This window comes from Leptonychotes weddellii, chromosome 15 (assembly GCF_054177405.1).
Source record: "Leptonychotes weddellii isolate Sample4059 chromosome 15, ASM5417740v2, whole genome shotgun sequence".
NCBI lineage: Eukaryota > Metazoa > Chordata > Mammalia > Carnivora > Phocidae > Leptonychotes > Leptonychotes weddellii.
This window is the reverse complement of record NC_138383.1, coordinates 48,664,172-48,681,864: the sequence shown is the minus strand read 5'-3', so window position 1 is coordinate 48,681,864 and position 17,693 is coordinate 48,664,172. Positions and strand designations below refer to the sequence as shown.

General features: G+C 55.0%; 3 protein-coding genes across 4 annotated transcripts in view; 1 reads left to right on the top strand and 2 right to left on the bottom strand.

Moving 5' to 3' along the window:
* Positions 1-1,200, top strand: part of NDEL1 (nudE neurodevelopment protein 1 like 1) — a 61,812-nt gene extending 60,612 nt beyond the window's left edge. Inside the window, exon 9 of the mRNA XM_081805733.1 lies at positions 258-1,200. Within this exon, the coding sequence (XP_081661859.1) occupies positions 258-345 (88 nt within the window). The 3' untranslated portion in view covers positions 346-1,200. The remainder of the gene's footprint in view (positions 1-257) is intronic.
* Positions 1-17,693, bottom strand: part of RPL26 (ribosomal protein L26) — a 225,024-nt gene that overhangs the window by 109,144 nt on the left and 98,187 nt on the right. The gene's annotated exons all lie outside the window — the stretch shown is intronic.
* The window catches only part of LOC102738858 (myosin-10), a 73,223-nt gene that overhangs the window by 25,581 nt on the left and 29,949 nt on the right, over positions 1-17,693 (bottom strand). For both annotated transcript variants that reach the window (XM_081805730.1, XM_081805731.1), the window contains 10 exons: positions 11,617-11,810; positions 11,403-11,524; positions 9,503-9,572; positions 9,256-9,416; positions 6,245-6,353; positions 6,011-6,142; positions 5,047-5,253; positions 1,701-1,838; positions 1,199-1,322; positions 91-262 (listed from right to left, as the gene is read on the bottom strand). In XM_081805730.1, coding sequence (XP_081661856.1) covers positions 91-262; positions 1,199-1,322; positions 1,701-1,838; positions 5,047-5,253; positions 6,011-6,142; positions 6,245-6,353; positions 9,256-9,416; positions 9,503-9,572; positions 11,403-11,524; positions 11,617-11,810 — 1,429 coding nt within the window. The remainder of the gene's footprint in view (positions 1-90; positions 263-1,198; positions 1,323-1,700; positions 1,839-5,046; positions 5,254-6,010; positions 6,143-6,244; positions 6,354-9,255; positions 9,417-9,502; positions 9,573-11,402; positions 11,525-11,616; positions 11,811-17,693) is intronic.

Genomic DNA, 17,693 nt, shown 5'->3' with positions numbered 1-17,693 from the left:
TCTCTGCCCAGCCCGGACGCGAGGGGCTCGGTGGGGGGCGCGGCCTATGGCGGGGGTGGCTCAGGGGACAGCGCGGGGCCGGACGCAGACCTGGCCAGCGCGCCCTGTAGCTCCTCCTCCTTCTTGACCAGCTGGACCTTGAGCTCGTCGATCTGCGCCTGGAGCTCAGCGATCTGGTCCTGCAGGTCGGTGGTCTCCCCGTCCAGTTTTCTCTTGGCCTTTTCCAGCTCCTGACGCGTCTTCTCTTCCTTCTTTAGGCGTTCTGTAAGGCCAGAGCCGAGAGAAGCTCTTCAACGCCCACGAACGGTGCGCCGGACGAACAAATTCAAACTACAAACCGACTGAAGTCGAAAACCAGCCATTTGACTCAAAAGCAGGTCATCGCACAGCCGTTAGCATCAAATCGAAGGCGAGAGAAGTCAGTGGGAGGATGGAATTTCGGGGAAGATATTGGGGGGGCGGTTCTTAAGGATGTCCCTTTGTGGGAAGTGACCCGGACCCTCTCACGCTGCATCCATCGCCGGGCCCACGTTTGCGGACTGCCCGTCACCCCCACGCCCCCTCCCCGGGGTGCAAGCAGGACCGCAGCTCCCAGGCACTAGGGGGAGGGGACGGAGTGCAGGCAGAGGGTCCTGTGATTGCGGCCCTCCCCGCCACAGCTCCCCAGGGACTCCTCAACCACGCCGGGGATCCCTCCCGCCCCACGGCGGTCCTCCGACCGGCCGGCACAGGCTGATCACACGGGTGTGAAGAGCAGGTGCGTGCACCCTGGGTCCTCCCCTAGCAGAAGAACCCCGCTCCGGCAAGATCGGCTTATGATGACCCCTCACCCCGGCATCCTCCCTCGTCTATACTCAACGACAAGACAGCAAAACCCTGGGCAGGGGTTTAAACGACCGCTCGCTTTCCAGCCACTAAGAAAGCAGAGTGTTGAGAAGGTGCAGTCGGGGCCCGGGGCCCTCCTCCTGCAGTGTAGACGCCAGGGTCTGGCCCGGGGAGCGACCTTAACTACAATCAAAGGAGCGAAAGCCCGTCGTGAACGCTTGCAGGCGAGGCAGGACACGGTAACTGCAAACAGTCAGAACTGGATCCAAACGGATCAACCGGCATGCGCGTCTTCCGTCAGTTACTGCTCTGTCGGGGGTACGGAAACACCCGCGGGGGCCCGGCCTCCGTTTCTCCGACCCCAAACACTGACCTTCTAGATCCGAGATCATCACTTCCTGCTTATTCCTGATTTTGGCCAAGTTTTTGGCCTTTTCTTCCTCCTCAGCCAGCTGAGAGGAGCACTCCGCGATGCGGTCTTCCATGAGCTTCTTTTCCTGAGGACAAAGAACCTACTGCTTCGGAGAAGGCCTTCCAAATCCCCCCTCGGGGGCCTGGTCTTGCTCAGAAAACGGGTGCTCGTGCCCCCCCCCATACCCCCCAGCAGGTCCCACCACTCTGCAGAGGGGGAGCCCTGCGGCTGGTGCAGGGGATGACGGGGCCTGGTCACCGAGCAGGGATCAGCGCATGCGAGACGCGCACATCAAACGTCTGGAGGTGGATTTAAATAATTAAACAGTTCTTGTCTTTAGAAATCTATACACGTAGAGCCTTAGAAGAGAAAAGTACGTAAATGAACCCGAATTCTTGAGAATTTCCCGCCGGATGCCCCTTCCAGTGAGTGCATCCACTTTGTAACGGAAATACTCTCTTACTTTGATAAATTTGGAGTTCTGGTCCTCGAGAAGCAGGATCTCCTCTTCCATCTTCTTGATTTTAGCCTCTGCCGTCACCTTTTCCAGCTGGAGTTTTTGGCGAGCGCCTTCCTCCTCGTCCAGTTGCTCTTCCAAGTCCTTGGGAAGCAGAAAACACAGTCAGCGCCCACCGGCCGCACAACGTCCTGCCGCGCTAACCACTGGAGGTGCGCACGCTAACATCAAACACCGATTTTTGGTTTTCAAAAGGGAAAGGACATCCTGAGGCGTCACGGCGTGAGCCCACCACCACGTGGGTGGGATCCCAGGGTCTACAGCTGATACGGACACACACACTTCGATTTCCCACCCTGCCTCGCTGTCTGTAGTAAACAGACGCAACCGAACAGGGTTCTACATACAGATCAACGAACGGCCCATTTCAGAAATTTACCCTGGTTGATTCTGGAACGAGACCCGTGTAAAAATGATGAACACGTTACTACGAAAAGCCTCCAAGACACGCCGGAGCGCACGGCAGCATGCGGAACCCGGCACAGACGCGGCCCATGGGCTCTCCCCCCGCCCCCATGTGCCCCCAGCTCCCCCCAACCCCCAACTCCGGGTCATCTTGAAGCAAATCCCAAACCTCGGATTTTCTCTGTAAAACCTTCCAGCTGTCTCTCTAAAACATAAAGACCTCTTAAAAATACATTTGTTCGTTGGCACTAGAATCCAAGTAAGGTTCACACACCGTGACTAAAAATCCTCTAGAGATGCCTGCGTGTGTCCGTCCCTCCCTCGCTGTTTGTTTTTGAAACAAAACGAAACAGGTCCTTTGTCCTACAGTTTCCCACACTCTGCTTTCTGTCAGGTGCCCCCCTGCACCGCACACTCCTAACTTCACAAAAGCAGTGAATATAACGGTGTGTTCAGTATAAGGTCTTCTCTTTTTAAAGATTTATCTGAGAGCGACAACGAGCAGGGGGAGGGTCGGGGGGGAGAGAGCATCCCAAGCAGACTCCTGCTGAGCACAGAGCTGGATGGGGGGGCTCAATCTCACGACCCTGAGATCATGACCTGAGCCGAAATCAAGAGTTGGATGCTTAACTGACTGAGCCACCCAGGTGCCCCTATAATTTCAATTAATAAGTGAATCCATGTAATCTGCTTAGAAATCTATGCAAGCAACATAACAGCAGTAACGGGGGTGGATGAGAGGGAGGAGACTAGGAGTGCTGGGGTCACTAGGTTTTCCACAATAATCATTTATCGATGATGTCATCAGGAAATTCATGTTAAAAACAAAATCACACCAAAACCAGCTCCAGTAGTTTTGTTGCAAAGGGTACAGATCAGAAGCTCCTCAAAGCCGCACAGGTCAGAAAAATGACAGAAGAGGGACCAACGAGGTTGAGTTATCCCAGGGACCATGGGCCCTGGGAGATCCTGACTTCTGATACATCTGCTTTCCTCGGATAGAGGAAAAAGGGAAAAAAAAAAAAAAATCACCTACTTTTGGAATGTGTCTGAATGAATTTACACATCACAGAAGGAGATGATAAATTCGGATTGCAGTGCCAAAAACGAGAAGTTAAAAAAGAGTCTAGTAAAGAACGAGATAGAATGTCCTGGAAAAGCAAAACACAATGTGAAGTCTGCTGCTCTATGAGGACATTTTGGTTTTCCTAGAGAGACTAAACAAATGCAGGCATTTTGGGGCACCTTGGTGGCATCCGACTCGATTCTGGCTCGGGTCACAGTCTTGGGGTCATGAGATCAAGTTCTGTGTTGGGCTCTGCGCTCAGCATGGATTCTGGGGGAGATTTTCTCTCTCCCTCTGACCCTCCTCCCACTCGTTCTCTGTCTCTTAAATAAATCTTTAAAAAAATAAAAATAAAAAAAGACGCCTGGGGGGCTCAGTCGGTTAAACGTCTGCCTTGAGCTCAGGTCATGATCCCAGGATCCTGGGATCGAGCCCCACATCGGGCTCCTTGCTCAGCAGGGAGTCTGCTTCTCCCTCTGCCTGCCGCTCCCCCTGCTTGTGGTCTCTCTCTCTCTCTCTCTCTGGCAAATAAATAGAAATGCAGGCATTTCACGTGAGGGTACTGAAATCAAGGCTGAGGACACTGGAGGGGACTTTGGGTGTCCTTGTCCCACATGAATCAAATGTTATTTCTGAGACAGCACATGCTCTTCAAGAAGAAAGAAAATCGAAACTGCTGGTAACACCCCTAAGGAGAGCGCTCGACGGACGGTGAATACTCTAGGTCTCTGTATACTCCAGTATAAAATCACGCACACGAATTTATGTTATAGAAATGTGTTTTTTGTTGGGTCTTACTCGGTGTACGCTGCTTTGCAACCATCCTTAGTAGCACATTAAGGGATCGCCACGAAAACACACCTCTTCTTACTTATAACCGGATGGTCCTACCCTACCATGGCTTAACAATCCCCGACTGTGAAGGTAATTAGATGGCTCCCATCGATTTACGCTTAGAATAAAGTCCCAGAACTAGAATCGCCAGGTGAACATGCACTTTTTGCAGGTTTGGGGATATTCTGCTCACCTATTAGGAGGTGTGCTGGAAAGCGTCTGTGCTGAACAATGGCAAGTCTCCGGATGAGATACTGCATGGCGTGTTTGCCAAGGAAGTAACGTGCTATCTTTTCTGGGTCTGAGAAATGCCTGAATTCCCTGCGCTTTGCTAACACAAGCTACCGGGTGAGAAAAAATTCAAGGAGAGACCCGGAAGGAAGTTCGGTGCTGAACCCATGAAGGGATGGTGGCTATTGGGACGCCCGGACACTCAGGAACGTATTCGGGAGGTTGGATGTGGGAGGTCAGGAGAGGATGACAGTGCGTCCCGGGGCGCGGGCCGGGGAAGCACGGTCTGCACCGTGTGTCTGGGCATTCAACTGCAGGTATGGCGAGAGGACGGCCTACATCCCGATAAGGCAGCCCAGGAAGGGCTGAGGGTTTTATTCTGATTCCTGGCCACCTCCTGGGTCAGGGCCGAGCACGTCTCATGAACCACACCACCTGACAGAGGCCTATTAGGGAACGGAGTGAGCAATGCCATGATTAATGACAACACGGGACAGATGAGGTCCCAGCGTGTTCCTATTCTGAATCCCTGTGTGCCGCTACCTCAGGACGTAAAAATAACAGATCTGTGCTGGAAGACAATCTATTCCTCGTGCACTTGCAGCGATGGTCCTCTGTGAAGGGCTGGACCTGGGACCTTGACTCCTGTCGCTCGTCCCTGGACACGATCCAAAGCCACAGCTTCTACTCACCTTATGCAGCAGAACCACCTGGGAAGCCCAAAATATAACCGGAAATAAAGACTATCATACCCACCTGAATATGCGCTTGCATTTTCTTCTTTTCATTCTGGAGGATTTGGTTTCTTTCTTCTTCTTCTTCGACCCTGGATTCCAAGTCATGGAGAATCTCCTCTAGTTCTTGCTTCTTGGCGGCAAGCCTGGCCCTCATCTCCTCCGCCTCGGCGAAGAGCTCCGTCTCGGCTTGCAGCTGCTCCGTGAGGATGTTCTTCTCTTCCAGAAGCTGTGATCACAAAGAAATGCCTGGCACAGTCATTTGCTGCGCCCCCACCCCCGCGCCCACACCGGACACAGTCACCATGATTTCAGTGGCCACTGTTCGACAGCAAAGAAACCGAGGGTTAAAAATATGTAACATCGGGGCGCCTGGGTGGCTCAGCCGTTAAGCGTCTGCCTTCGGCTCAGGTCATGATCCCAGCGTCCTGGGATCGAGCCCCGCATCAGGCTCCCTGCTCCGCGGGACGCCTGCTTCTCCCTCTCCCACTCCCCCTGCTTGTGTTCCCTCTCTCGCTGTGTCTCTGTCAAATAAATAAATAAAATCTTTTAAAAAAAATATGTAACATCGCTGGCAAAACTTTCGGATATTCCGTAGCTACAGCACAACAAGCTAGATGAAAACGGTTTTGGTTGCTTCTGGGGTCTCAGGCTATCCTGAGTAACACTTACTCGAGTCATGCTACTTTCTTCTATGAAGGGGTCACGGACGAAGGGAGAGGGAAACTGGTTCACATGCGTTCACGGTGACGGCCGAGGCGGGCTGGTTTGGAGGGAGAGTCCCGCCTTCATCCTTCACCTTCCTGGCCCTGACGCTACTGCTCTGTGACCCTCGTCTACAAACGCGGCCCGGGGCGGCGCGCCTGTCACTTCTCCTCCCAAATGCCTGTGCTTTGGGGAGCAGTGAGGACGTGGCGGAGGGTCAGACACCGCGGCGGGTCCCCGGGGCGGGGGGGTGAGGGTCCCCATCGCGGCCGCACGCGCACCTGCTGGTGCTTCCTCTCCATCTCCTCCAGCTCGCCCTCCACCTTCGTCTGCCTCTCCTTCACCTTCAGCAGCTCCTCGTCTTTGGCCTGAAGCTCCTCCTCCTGGCGGGTCACCTGCAGGAGCGGCTTCACCTGCGACGGAAGCGGGGGCGTGAGGGCGGCGTAGGGGGAAGGGGGGCGCGCCGATCCAGGCCCCTCCCCCGGGGAGGGGGCGCATGCGCGCGGGGGGCCCACCTTCGTGAAGACCCGCCACCACTGCCAGTGTCGAAGCTTCAGGTAGGCGGCGCAGTTCCGCTGCAGGACCTTGAGCGCGCTCAGCTGCTGCTGCTTCTTGGCGAAGGCCCTGCGGAACCCCGAACAGCTCAGGGCGGAGCGGGCCCCGCTCGGCCCGCCGCCGCGTTCCCGAGCGCGCTCCGGGCGCCGATAAACCCCTGCTCGCCCGAGGCGGTGAGGACGCGGACACCGACCTTCCCCATCCTCCCCTTGCTGGCGCTCCGGATCCTTCATCAGCTACTGCTTTTCCTTTCCGTCGGCCCCCTTTTCCCAGGTGATTTCCCTCCTCCTCCCCCCACTCTGCAGCCCCGCACACGGTGGGGTTAATGCCTCGCGTTTACAGACAAGGGCCCAAGAAGTCAGGACACGCAGATGCTTCTCGAACCCCAATCTCGTCGTCACCAGGTCTAGGCTTTCCCACCTCTCCATGCTGCCTTCTCCGGCCGCACGACCGAGGCCCACTTGTAACTGTCCTGACTCGAGTATTTTCAATTTCTCGCTCGCCTTCGAGAACAGAGCTCCCTTTCTGAAGCCCCACCTCCCCTCTCTTGCCAAAACAACCCCCAAGCCCCCAGCCAAGTTCGCCGTGCTGCCCCTCCTCCGAGGAGGCCACTAGTCTGTCTATGCACGATGGCACTTCCAGGGGACACAGGCTCCGAGGGTCCCCCCCTCGCTCCCTGCCCAGCAGTCTGGCTCTGCCCCATCCCCTCCGGAACCTGGGTTTCCGACACTGTTGGTGGGCTTCTAGACTTGAGCTTTCCCCTCAGCCAGGTCTGTTTTGCCCCTGTGGGACCACCCGCTACTTAAAACATTCGGATCCGCTGGGTTTCGGGGCGCTGGGGCGACTTGCGGCCACCTTCCCAGCCAGGAGCGGCTCCCCGGGAGCAGAGAGCACGGCCCAGTTACTCTGTGGTCCCAGCATCCAAGCCAGTGAGCGACGTACTCAGGCCCCTCAGAGTACGGCTGCCAGGTCAATGAACGAACATCCGGGCACCTCTAGATCTGTGACTGTTCCTCTCGAGACCCTTCCAGAACTCTCTGCAAGACGGGCGATAGGGTTTTCCCGGGGAGAGAAGCACTTGGAGGAGATGGAAAAGACAGTAAGAAACATTTACAATTCTCTCTCCACTGCACCAACGACCGGTATGTACTGGAGTCACGTAGGACAGTCTTCAGAGCGGAAGGTTCTGGATTTAGGGCACAAGCGGCGACTTTTCGCCCTTCTGCTGCCCTGACGTTAACGTTTCCCTGCAGGAGTCCCAGAACCTCCGGATGGCCACCTTGCCGGTTAGAATGTCCTCCAGCCCGCTGCTCAGCTCCCTACAAAGCCTTCTTCCTTCTCATATATGCCTACCTGCCACGCAGGCTGGGCCAAGCCTTAATTGTAGTAGTTTCTTCAAGAGCAATAGTTTTCAGTATGTCTTTTGAGACTACAAAATAGCATCTGCCTTCCAATTCTCGCAGTTTCCTTCAAGAAACGCCGTCACAGTCCCCCAGTCTCCGTATTGAGGACCGTTGCCCCAGTGCATCCGTGGGCCTCTGGGAGAAGATGGCCAGAACGGGTCAAGAACATGCCAGTCGCTCGTCCGAACGAGGTGGCTGGTTTTCCTTCCCCGCAACCCCCAACGGAACCCGAACGGCTGCCGGGTGTGGGCACCGTCCCACTCTCTTCGCGGGGGGTTGGGTGACCCGCGTCTGCAGCCGAAGTGTCAAAGCCACCTGTTTCTTCCTGCTTCTCCCCCAGTGCATCCTGGGCGCCCCGACGTCAAGTTCACGGACTCTGGGGCACCAACGGGCCCGAATCCTAAGTCCAGCCCGGCGCGTACCTAGCGTGACTGACGGGCTGCAAGGGACCGAGCCGCTCCCTCCGCAGCAGTCACGCAGGCGTGCCCGTTCTAAGTCCTCAAGAGATCTTTGTTTCTGATCACCGATCTCGACGTGAACTTTGCAGGGTTTAGATCCAGTGAGGAGGCCACACACACTTCCGCCAACGTATGTAGTTCATTCCCGCGCTTCGGACAGTTCTGTTTCTGGTCGCCGTCGAAGTGTTACTTGGCAGGCAGCTGGCTGGGCTCACTCCTGTCCCCTCAGGGCCCCGTGGGCCGGGGGCTATGGGGACAGTTAACGTGCTGTGAGCAACGATGACATATAAAACCCCAAGTCTTTTGCTCCTTCTTGTCCACCGTGTCCTGGTGTGAGTCACTGAGGTCATATTCTTCTCGGAGTTTCCGTGCCTCCTCCTTAGCTCGGATCCTGCCACGTTGTGGGCAAAGACTCACAAACACTGCCTCCACCTCATTTGGCTGAAAACCCAACGCCGCTGGCCACAGGACCCTGGACGGCAGACCGTACCCTCCTTCCCAGGCCCCGGCCTCCCGTGGCAGGACATGAAAGAAACCCCGTCCCCGCCACCAGTCCTGCACCAGTCCTAAGCCCTCCTGATCGGATCTCGAGTCCAGCCACCACTCTCGGTCCCCATCACCTCCTCGGGCCAGGGAGGGCCGTCCTCCCAGCATCACTGCAGAGCTGTCCACGCGGCCTGCCCGATTCCTCTCTGGCCCCACTCTCGTCCGATCTGCCAGCCGGGTGACCCGGAGATCCCGGCTTACCCCTCCATGTCCTCCCACTCACCATGCTCCTGCCCCGCGGGGCTGCTGCACCTGCTGGGAGGCGGCCGATGCTTTCCAGAACTGCACTGTGCTACCCTCACTGGTGAGCTGCTCCGCCCCCCGCCCCCCTTTCCCAGGGCCAGCACCTTCCCGTCCTGCGGGGTTCACAGCCTCAGAGAAATCTGCGCTGAGAACCCACGCCGAAGTGAGCCCCCGAGCCCTGTATTTTCCGCCTCGGCCCCTTGTCTCTTTCCTCCCGGGATGGGGCCCTGGCGCCCCACGCTCTTGCATCTCCAGCACAAAACGCAACGCTCGGCATGAGCACGTGCTTGGCGAACATCTCGTTCGTGATTTCCCACTTACTTCCTGGCCAGGTAACCTCTGCAGACAGCCTGGAAGAAGATAATGATGTCGGTAATCTTTAGATCCCTTTCTTCCTCTAAGTGCGCCAAAACGCCAGCTCTGAAAAATATCTTGCTCTGTCCGATTCTGTACAAGTTCGGGTCCAATTCTAAAGCCCGGATCTGAAAGAGAAAGAGTCCGCTTACTCTTGGCCACAGGACAGACTCTGTCAGTAATCCGCAGAGCAGAGAAGTCCAGGAAAGCTTACCATTCGTTCACAAGCCTGCTTGCCGTCCATGAAACCCTTAGGAATAGCATTCGGAGTCAGGATCTCGTATCTGTAAGAAAACCAGCCCAAAAATCTTCCGTAAAAATCTGTGGGAACGTCTTCCTACTAACTGAGTTCTGTTTCTCAAAGAGGCAAGAATGGGATAGGTCATCATGTCACAGGAAGAGTTAAGACATGACAGGGTCCTGATCTGAGATTTTCTGCGGATCTGGTTTCTCTTTCTTAAAACAGGAGGCAAACTGAGCAGGAGCTTAGTTCTCCAAGGACAAACACTGGGTTTAAGAAGTTGTGGTGAAGAGTAAAAGCATGGTGTTTGAAAAAAAATCTTTTGTTTTTCATTTCCCCCCAAACGTTCACAGGCCTAAAATGCAAGGAGAATCTGGCCCTCTGTGTGTGATTTGTAGGCGTTTATTATGTAACCGAGGAATGCCTGGAGGCCTCCACTTCACCAGTAGAAGGTACCAGGGTGACGTTCAAAAAAGCACAGGCCTGGGTCTGCTTGTGCTCGCTGGGCTGTACATTTAAGATCTGGGCACTTTATGGGGCGCCTGGGTGGCTCAGTCGTTAAGCCTCTGCCTTCGGCTCAGGTCATGATCCCAGGGTCCTGGGATCGAGCCCCGCATCGGGCTCCCTGCTCAGTGGGAAGCCTGCTTCTCCCTCTCTCACTCCCCCTGCTTGTGTTCCCTCTCTCACTGTGTCTCTGTCTGTCAAATAAATAAATAAAATCTTTAAAAAAAAAAAAAAGATCTGGCACTTTAGGTGGGTCGTACTGCAAGAAAAATACATTTTAGCAAAAATACATCCTACAACACATTGAAGGATGAATCCTGGATACATCACTCAACTTTGTATTCTGGATGCTAATTAAAGTCCTTTTTCTCCTATTAACAAAAAGCAAAATTCTACCGTGTTTATCAGACAGTGGGGCCCTGGTAAGGCCTCCCCGAAACCCCTAAACTCTGGAATAGTTTCTCAGCTGGATTCCACCCGGACCGGTGGCAGAAAGCACCCTTCTTTGACCTGCAGACTTGTTTATATGATTGAACAGCCAATGTTGTCATAATTGAAAATCTGATTTCCAAGAGAAAAATGAAAAAAAAAAAAAAAAAAAAGCAAATGGCACAAATACCCAATGATACATAAATTACACGATACGTTTAAAAAAATCAATTTCTCGTGTTTTCGTTCATTTCTATTGCATCCACTTCTGTTGATCTTCTGCCTTTTCTTTCTTCATCCTTTTCTAATCTATCCGATTCCCTCCCCTGCGTTAGTAAAAGGACCATGCGCATCCACGTGCGCACGCACACGGTGGAAAACGTACGTACGCGTTTGTACATAAGCAGACCTATACGAATACATCTTCACTGGAAGTTGGAGAAAAATATCCCCAAACGTCTTCAAGAGTCAGTCCTGAGTGATTTTTATTTACTTTTGACTTCTCGAGTTTTACAAATTTTCCTCTGTATAAAGACGACACTCAATATTCTTGGCCAGTAACAAGGTAATAATGATAATAATAATAATCCCTTTCCAGGGTGCCTGGGTGGCTCTGTCGTTGGGCGTCTGCCTTCGGCTCAGGTCGTGATCCCAGATTCCTGGGATCGAGCCCCGCATCGGGCTCCCTGCTCCGTGGGAAGCCTGCTTCTCCCTCTCCCGCTCCCCCTGCTTGTGTTCCCTCTCTCGCTGTGTCTCTCTCTGTCAAATAAATAAAATCTTTAAAAAATAATAATAATAATAATAATCCCTTTCCTATATGGAAAAGCAACTGAAAGTACCCAGAAAGCAAGGACAAATGTTTCCTCGTCAGTTCCCTGTTTCTGATGCACATCAACATAAGCTGTGAAACACATGGGAAAAAAGTCAAAGTTGGCAATACCTCTGTCTGAATTCCTGGAAAACTATCCGGTTGGGGAAGCCCTGGCGACAGATCCGGATGCCTTCCAGGACGCCGTTACAGCGAAGCTGGTCTAGCACCAGGTGCGGGTCCAGTTTTCCAGCCTAATCAAGCAAACGACAGTTTTACACTTCAGTCTTCGCGACCTGACCCGGATCCGCTCTGAACAGCGGCGTACGTTGTGCGGGACACGTACCCGCTTCTCGTGATTTGGAATGATGCAGCGAACGAAGTTAGGGTTGGTGTTCCGGAGGGTCGCCATCAGCTTGGTGAGAGACTCTTTGTAGAGCTGCCCGACGGTCCGGAACATGCCCTTCTTGGTTTTATACGCAGAGCCAAAGGCGGTCTCCGTCATGCCCGTCACCTGATCCAGACCCACGATACGGTCCACTGGTGGAAATAAAAAAGGAGAGGGAAATAAGCCCCCTGGAGCTCTCCCGCGGGGGCAGGAAAGACACAGTGATGGTGCAGCAGGCCAAGCTTTGTGGCACGGATGACAGGAGATGCCATAGAGAGGTAAGGCAGTCAGCGTGTTTGGACACCGCACAAGCCGTGGAACCAACAGCCACACACCCCCATGGCAGGCTCCCGGGTGCGGACAGCTCCATACCACATACCAGCAGATGCCTTCGCCTACGCTCGGGGACACACTGCGTCTAGTAGCACTTGGCCTGCGTCACGTGCCAGCACGTGGAGAATGCGGGATCGCCACCAGCATGACCGGTGCACGACCGGACACGGTGACAAGTCTCAGGGTAGGAAGCGGCTTACGAACAGACACGCGTGCACCAAGCACATCCCCTTAGGGAATATGCTGGGGGGCGGGGGACGGGACCAGAGGCCTCTCTTCTTCGTCATCAGTCATTCCCGTCTCAGGAACGGAGGCAGGAAGACGGGAGCAGGGACGGGCAAGCGCCAGGTCCGTCCTCCAAGCAGGGGCGGTGCTCCCTGCGGGATGAGCGCGCAGCGCGGGAAGGGGCCTCCCGAGTCCGGGTCTTGGCTGCGAGCGGCGGTGGCGAGACCGCGCGGACGCCTCGCTCCGGTGGCAGCAGCGGACCCGACCCTGCCGAGCGGGACCGCGCGTGGCCCCCAGCGGAGCATCCTGCGCGGAACGTGCCCTCGCTTAGAACAGTCGTGAAATATTTGCAAAGCACCCAGAGCATCCGCTGAACTCTCCTGGCTGATGCCCCCCCAGTCGGTCCTGACAGCCACCCCCATGTCTGTGGTTTGTCCCCCCGACGGGCAGCGTGTGGGGACCCGGCCCTGGCGGGGAAGCGCTTTACGAGCAAGACGTTGCTCACGTCTCCATTTCCAGCGAGGCTCTTAGGGAGCAGGGAACCACGACCCCGGAGTGAGGTCGCTGTCGCCATCGTGCAGGCCTTAGATGGAAGTTGGGGAAGGGTCGACGGGATGGGCTTCATTCTCCGGGCCCGTGCACGCACCCCGTCCTACAACTGCGAGGCAGAGCCCCCAGACTCAAAGGGCGGGGTCAAGGCCCCTCCTGCCTGTGTCCCCAAGACGGCCCGCCATCCACCTCCGAGGCCGCCCTCTGCCATTCTTTCCTGCACCTCCAACCTGTCCCTCCTCACGGGTTCCGGCAGAAGACCGCGCCCAGCCCCGCCCCTGCACGCGCCACCAGACCCTGAACGTCCCTTGACCCTGCGTCCACCCACTTCTCTGTCTCCTCAGCGCCGAGCTTCTTTCGGGAACCGTTCGCACGCTCGGCACTGCTCACGCCTTGCATGAGTTCCCACTCCCCGGGCAGCTGCCTGGCTTCCAGTCTGCCCTCCGCCCCCTGCCCGGGGCCGCTCTGGCAAGGACAGGTCGGTCGCTAGCAGCGGACACCGTCCGGTGTCCACCTGACCCTGGTGCGTCTGTGGGCCATCCCGACGGCGTTCTAGGAACTCCCTCCAGCCCCAGCTTCTGCTCCGGACCCCCACCCAGCTCTATGGCCACTCTGGTCTCCCTGGTGACTTCTTTTCCTGAGCATCATGGCCTTCACTGGGGGTCCAAACTCCACTCAGCCCCGAAACCCAAGGAGAGGCACACGCTACTTGACCTGCTTGTCTCAAGGCACATTCTCGTCCTGGGGGCTCTCGTTTGCGGCTTGAACTGGCTCCACCTGACGACCCAGCACCAGTCACCAGACACTGGTTTCTCCTGCCTGCTCAGGAGTCACAAAGGCGCCTCTGCCTTCCACAAATTCTTGTGACGTGCCCGGCGTGACGTCTGGCGTCTGGCCCATCACAGGCTGGACGCGTATGTTAGGGAATAAACACAGCAAACATCGAATACGTCTACAATTCCCGACAGCGAGAAAAGCACTGGAAGAAAGGATGCTACGGAAGAGACAGGGGGTCGGAGATCCCTCTGGAGAAATTTCTCTTTACTGCCCAACGGGTAAGCACGAGCCCGTGGAGAGCGGACCGTTCCAGGCGGCGGGAACAGCACGGAAGGACCAGGGGCAGGAGAAGTGACAGCAGCCCATGCCAAGGACGCACGACACGCACGGAGATTTGGGGCGCCCACGCCGGCTGCGGCGCCCAGAACCGGCTGGGGAGGGGTCACCGGAGAGGGAACGGCTGGGCCAGTCCAGGCTCCGAGCGAGATGAGGGGAGTGGAACCCGTGATCGCAGGGGACAGGGGGAGAGGAGGAGGATACGACACATCTTTTGGTGGGAGGACGACTTGCTCTGATGATTAAGCTGATGTCGAAACTACAACAGACGTGTCAAGAGTAAGTCCTAGGACTTTGGCTGGGGGTGTCACTGCAAGATGGGGGAGAAGTGCTCTTTGTGCCCCAAATCCTCTAGGTTCGGGGCACGTGAGGCACCAGAACATTCCGGCCTGCTGCTAAGAAGAAAGGCCTGCACTAGGAAGGCAGATGTGGGAGCTGTCGACTCGGGGAGTAGTCACGGGACCAATGGGCCAGCTCAGGGGGACCAAGCTGGGGAGAGAGGAGGAGCCAGACGGGAGGAGCGGGGAGCAGCAGCCAGAAGCAGGAGGGGCAGGTCAAAATCCTACAGAGCACGTTCTCTGCCGCACCGTCCACCCTGGTCCTCCTCGTGGGCCTCCCACGCAGAGGGACCCCCGGGACGGAGGCCAGAGACCAGGCGTCCCCTCGACTGCCCTTATACCAGCCACTCGCCAAAACTGGCCAAGCCAAACCTCGAAATGTCTTCCATCTGTCCCTCCGTTCCACGGCCTTCGTTTGGGCTCTCACTGCTCCCCCGGATTCCTCCCTGCAGTACCCTCCTGCCTGCTCCTTCCTCCTCTCCCCGAGCCACCACGCTGGTCTTTCCATGGAGGCCTCTGGTCCCAGGGTCGTGATTCACAGGTCTTTCTAAAAAGACCTAACTGAGCAAGTTCTTTATTGCTGTACTTCAAACCCTTCCGTTTCTCCTGCAGCTTGTAGGGTACGGTCTGCATCCCCGAGCCCAGGAGTGTAGCCAGTGATGCAGAACTCGGTCCTGAGCCAGAAACACCTGCCCCTCACGAGCTCTGTGATCTGGAGTCAGCTCACCCGGCTCCTGCAAGTCTCAGTCGCTTCCTCGGTCAACGGAGCTACCGTGACCGACCTCAGACGAGTGTGCGAACATTCCAGAGCTCGATGAAGGGACCTCCGGCCATTTTCCCCACATCTGAAGCCCCAACTACAAACTAGGTGTATTTTCTCAGAGACCAGGCCCTCGGGTCTTGTCCTTTGCTCTCTGCCTGGAATTCCCACCCCTCTTTCCGGCCATCCTGGCAAACACCTCTTGGCTTTTAAATCCTCACTCCTTTACCCAGCTAAGTCTTCTTAGGCCCCGGTGTCCACCCTGCGTCCAGACTCAGTGGGCCCCTCCCTCCTCTAGGCTTCTAATCGCTTAGGCCAGATCCCAGGACAACGTCCACTGTGTTCTGTGCATCTTCCCGCAGCACGGGGCTCCCCCGGGGAGAGCTCTCCAGCACCTGGTGCATGCACACAGGGCCCTAAGAGCCGGGGCCTGGTGTCTCTGGACCCCTCCGACCACCAGCTCGGACGATGTCCCCTGCTCTCCAACTTTGGCCTCAAAGTGTGCCAGGCACACCGGAGTCACATGGTAAACATCCCCTCGGTGGGCGCGGTTACCCACAAGAACAAGTCACCGCCACAACCAAGGAGGAGGGGTGCCCTGTTTACGTGGCCGGGACTTGGCTGGGCTGGTTTTGCGAGTCTGTAGCCTGTGAGGGCAGTCCTTCGACAAGCTGTCAGCCGGTGTCGAAGCACGCGGTCCCGAGCGGGAGCTGCTTTTTACACTGAAAATGAAAAACCAATCACAATGAACCTGATTCTCAAATTAAGGGAACCCAAAGCTAAATACTTGGGTTTTTAAAACATTAATGCTTTGGACTTTCAGCTTTCTTTTTTTTGTTTATAAAAATTTATAAAATAAATTAAAATTTATTTTATTATTATTATACCTTAAAGATTTCATTTATTTGACAGAGAGACAGCGAGCAGGAACACAAGCAGGGGGAGAGAGAGAGGCAGGCCTCCCGCCAAGCAAGGAGCCCGATGCGGGGCTCGATCCCAGGACCCCGGGATCATGACCTGAGCCGAAGGCAGACGCTTAACAGATTGAGCCACCCAGGCGCCCCTTTAGTTTAAAAATTTAAACGAAGGTTCGTTTCTAACAACGAGCAAAATTATCTCCTGGGTAAAAGAAAGATACTTTGAGAGCTTCATTAAATGATTGGGGCCACACTACTATTATGGGATCTCATTCTAAAATCAAGGCCCAGAAAAACCTCTATTTAAAAAGAATATTCTCTTGGGGCGCCTGGGTGGCTCAGTGAAGCTTTCAACTCTGATTTGGGCTCAGGTCATGATCCCAGGGTCATGAGATCAAGCCCCACCGCAGGCTCCGCCCTCACCATGGAGTCGACTTGAGATTCTCCCTCTCCCCTCCACTCATTCTCTCTCTCTCTCTCAAGTAAATAAATAAATAAAAATGTTTTCTTGTTGAGGGGCGCCTGGCTGGCTCAGTCGGTGGAGCATGCGACTCTTCATCTTGGGGTCCTGAGTTGGAGCCCCACGTCGGGGGTAGAGATTACTTAAAAAACAAAACAAAACAAACAAAAAAAACTTTAAAAAAATGAAATACAAAGGATAGTTTCTTGCTGAAAGTGGCAAAAGCAGTCACCAGAGAAAAGCAGAAAATGCGAAGATGAGATTCTAGCAGCTCCTCGAAATGAGACCTGCGAGGGCTACTTTTGCCTCCCAGTGTTGCAGAGCCCGCGGCTCCGGGGAACGGAGGGCTTGGCTTGTGCCCCTGCTGCCGACTCCCCCATCTGCTGTGTCAGGACGGCCTGGCCAGGGTTGCTGGTGGGCATCGTACAATTATTTGGTCATCCACTAGCCGGAAAAGAATTTGAGTATTTTACCCTAGCAGTTTATTCCTCTATAAAAACTTACGTGGACAGTGAGAAATCGGATGAGCCCCGCAGACCTACCATCTGTATGGGCACACTTAGGATTTAGAAGAAAAGTGCAATTTGTAATCATCAGTCTCATAAAACGGCTACAGACGGTGCTTTATTTTTAATAAGGAACGCTGCTGTCTAGGGCCGGAATGCCTGGCTGCCCCTCCTCTGGGGGACGGGCTCAGGACACAAGACGCCTACGAGGTATTTCACGTTCCTCACATCTGCATGGGCCAAAACACTAGTGCTACTGAATTTAATTTCAGTATTTCAGCCGGTTCGTCAGACGCTTTTTGGTAGGAACCAAAGAAACGGGGAGAAACTAATTTTAATAGGTGATGACTACGAGCTACATCGAATACTCCTACAACAGGCCTCTAGTACCTGGTACTGTGCTGGACACGGAGCACGTTCTCAATACTCATTAAATTAAGACAATTCTCCTCTAGCGTGCTGTAAAATGTCACTAACAGGTAAGCATGGATTCAGAAACAAATCCGTAAGTGCTATGAATTCCCATAGATCCCCATTACGGAGCAATAACACGTGTGTGCTGGTTCCATTCCTGGGTGGTGGAGCCAGTCTGTTAATGGTTCTGGAGTCCCTGGGAATTTTTAGAAAATTTCGAGCAAGTCCACAGGTTGACAGGGAGCGCCCGGGCACAGGGGCATCTGGACTTGAGCTCCTCTCCTTAGTTACGGCTGCTGCCGAGCAGCATAGCAAGCCTGCCCCTCAGCTTGGCCCTGGCGCTCGGTGAATACAGGGGACTTGCGTGAACTCATCGCCAAGGACACAGTTACTGATTTTCTGTTTTTCGTAGCCACACAG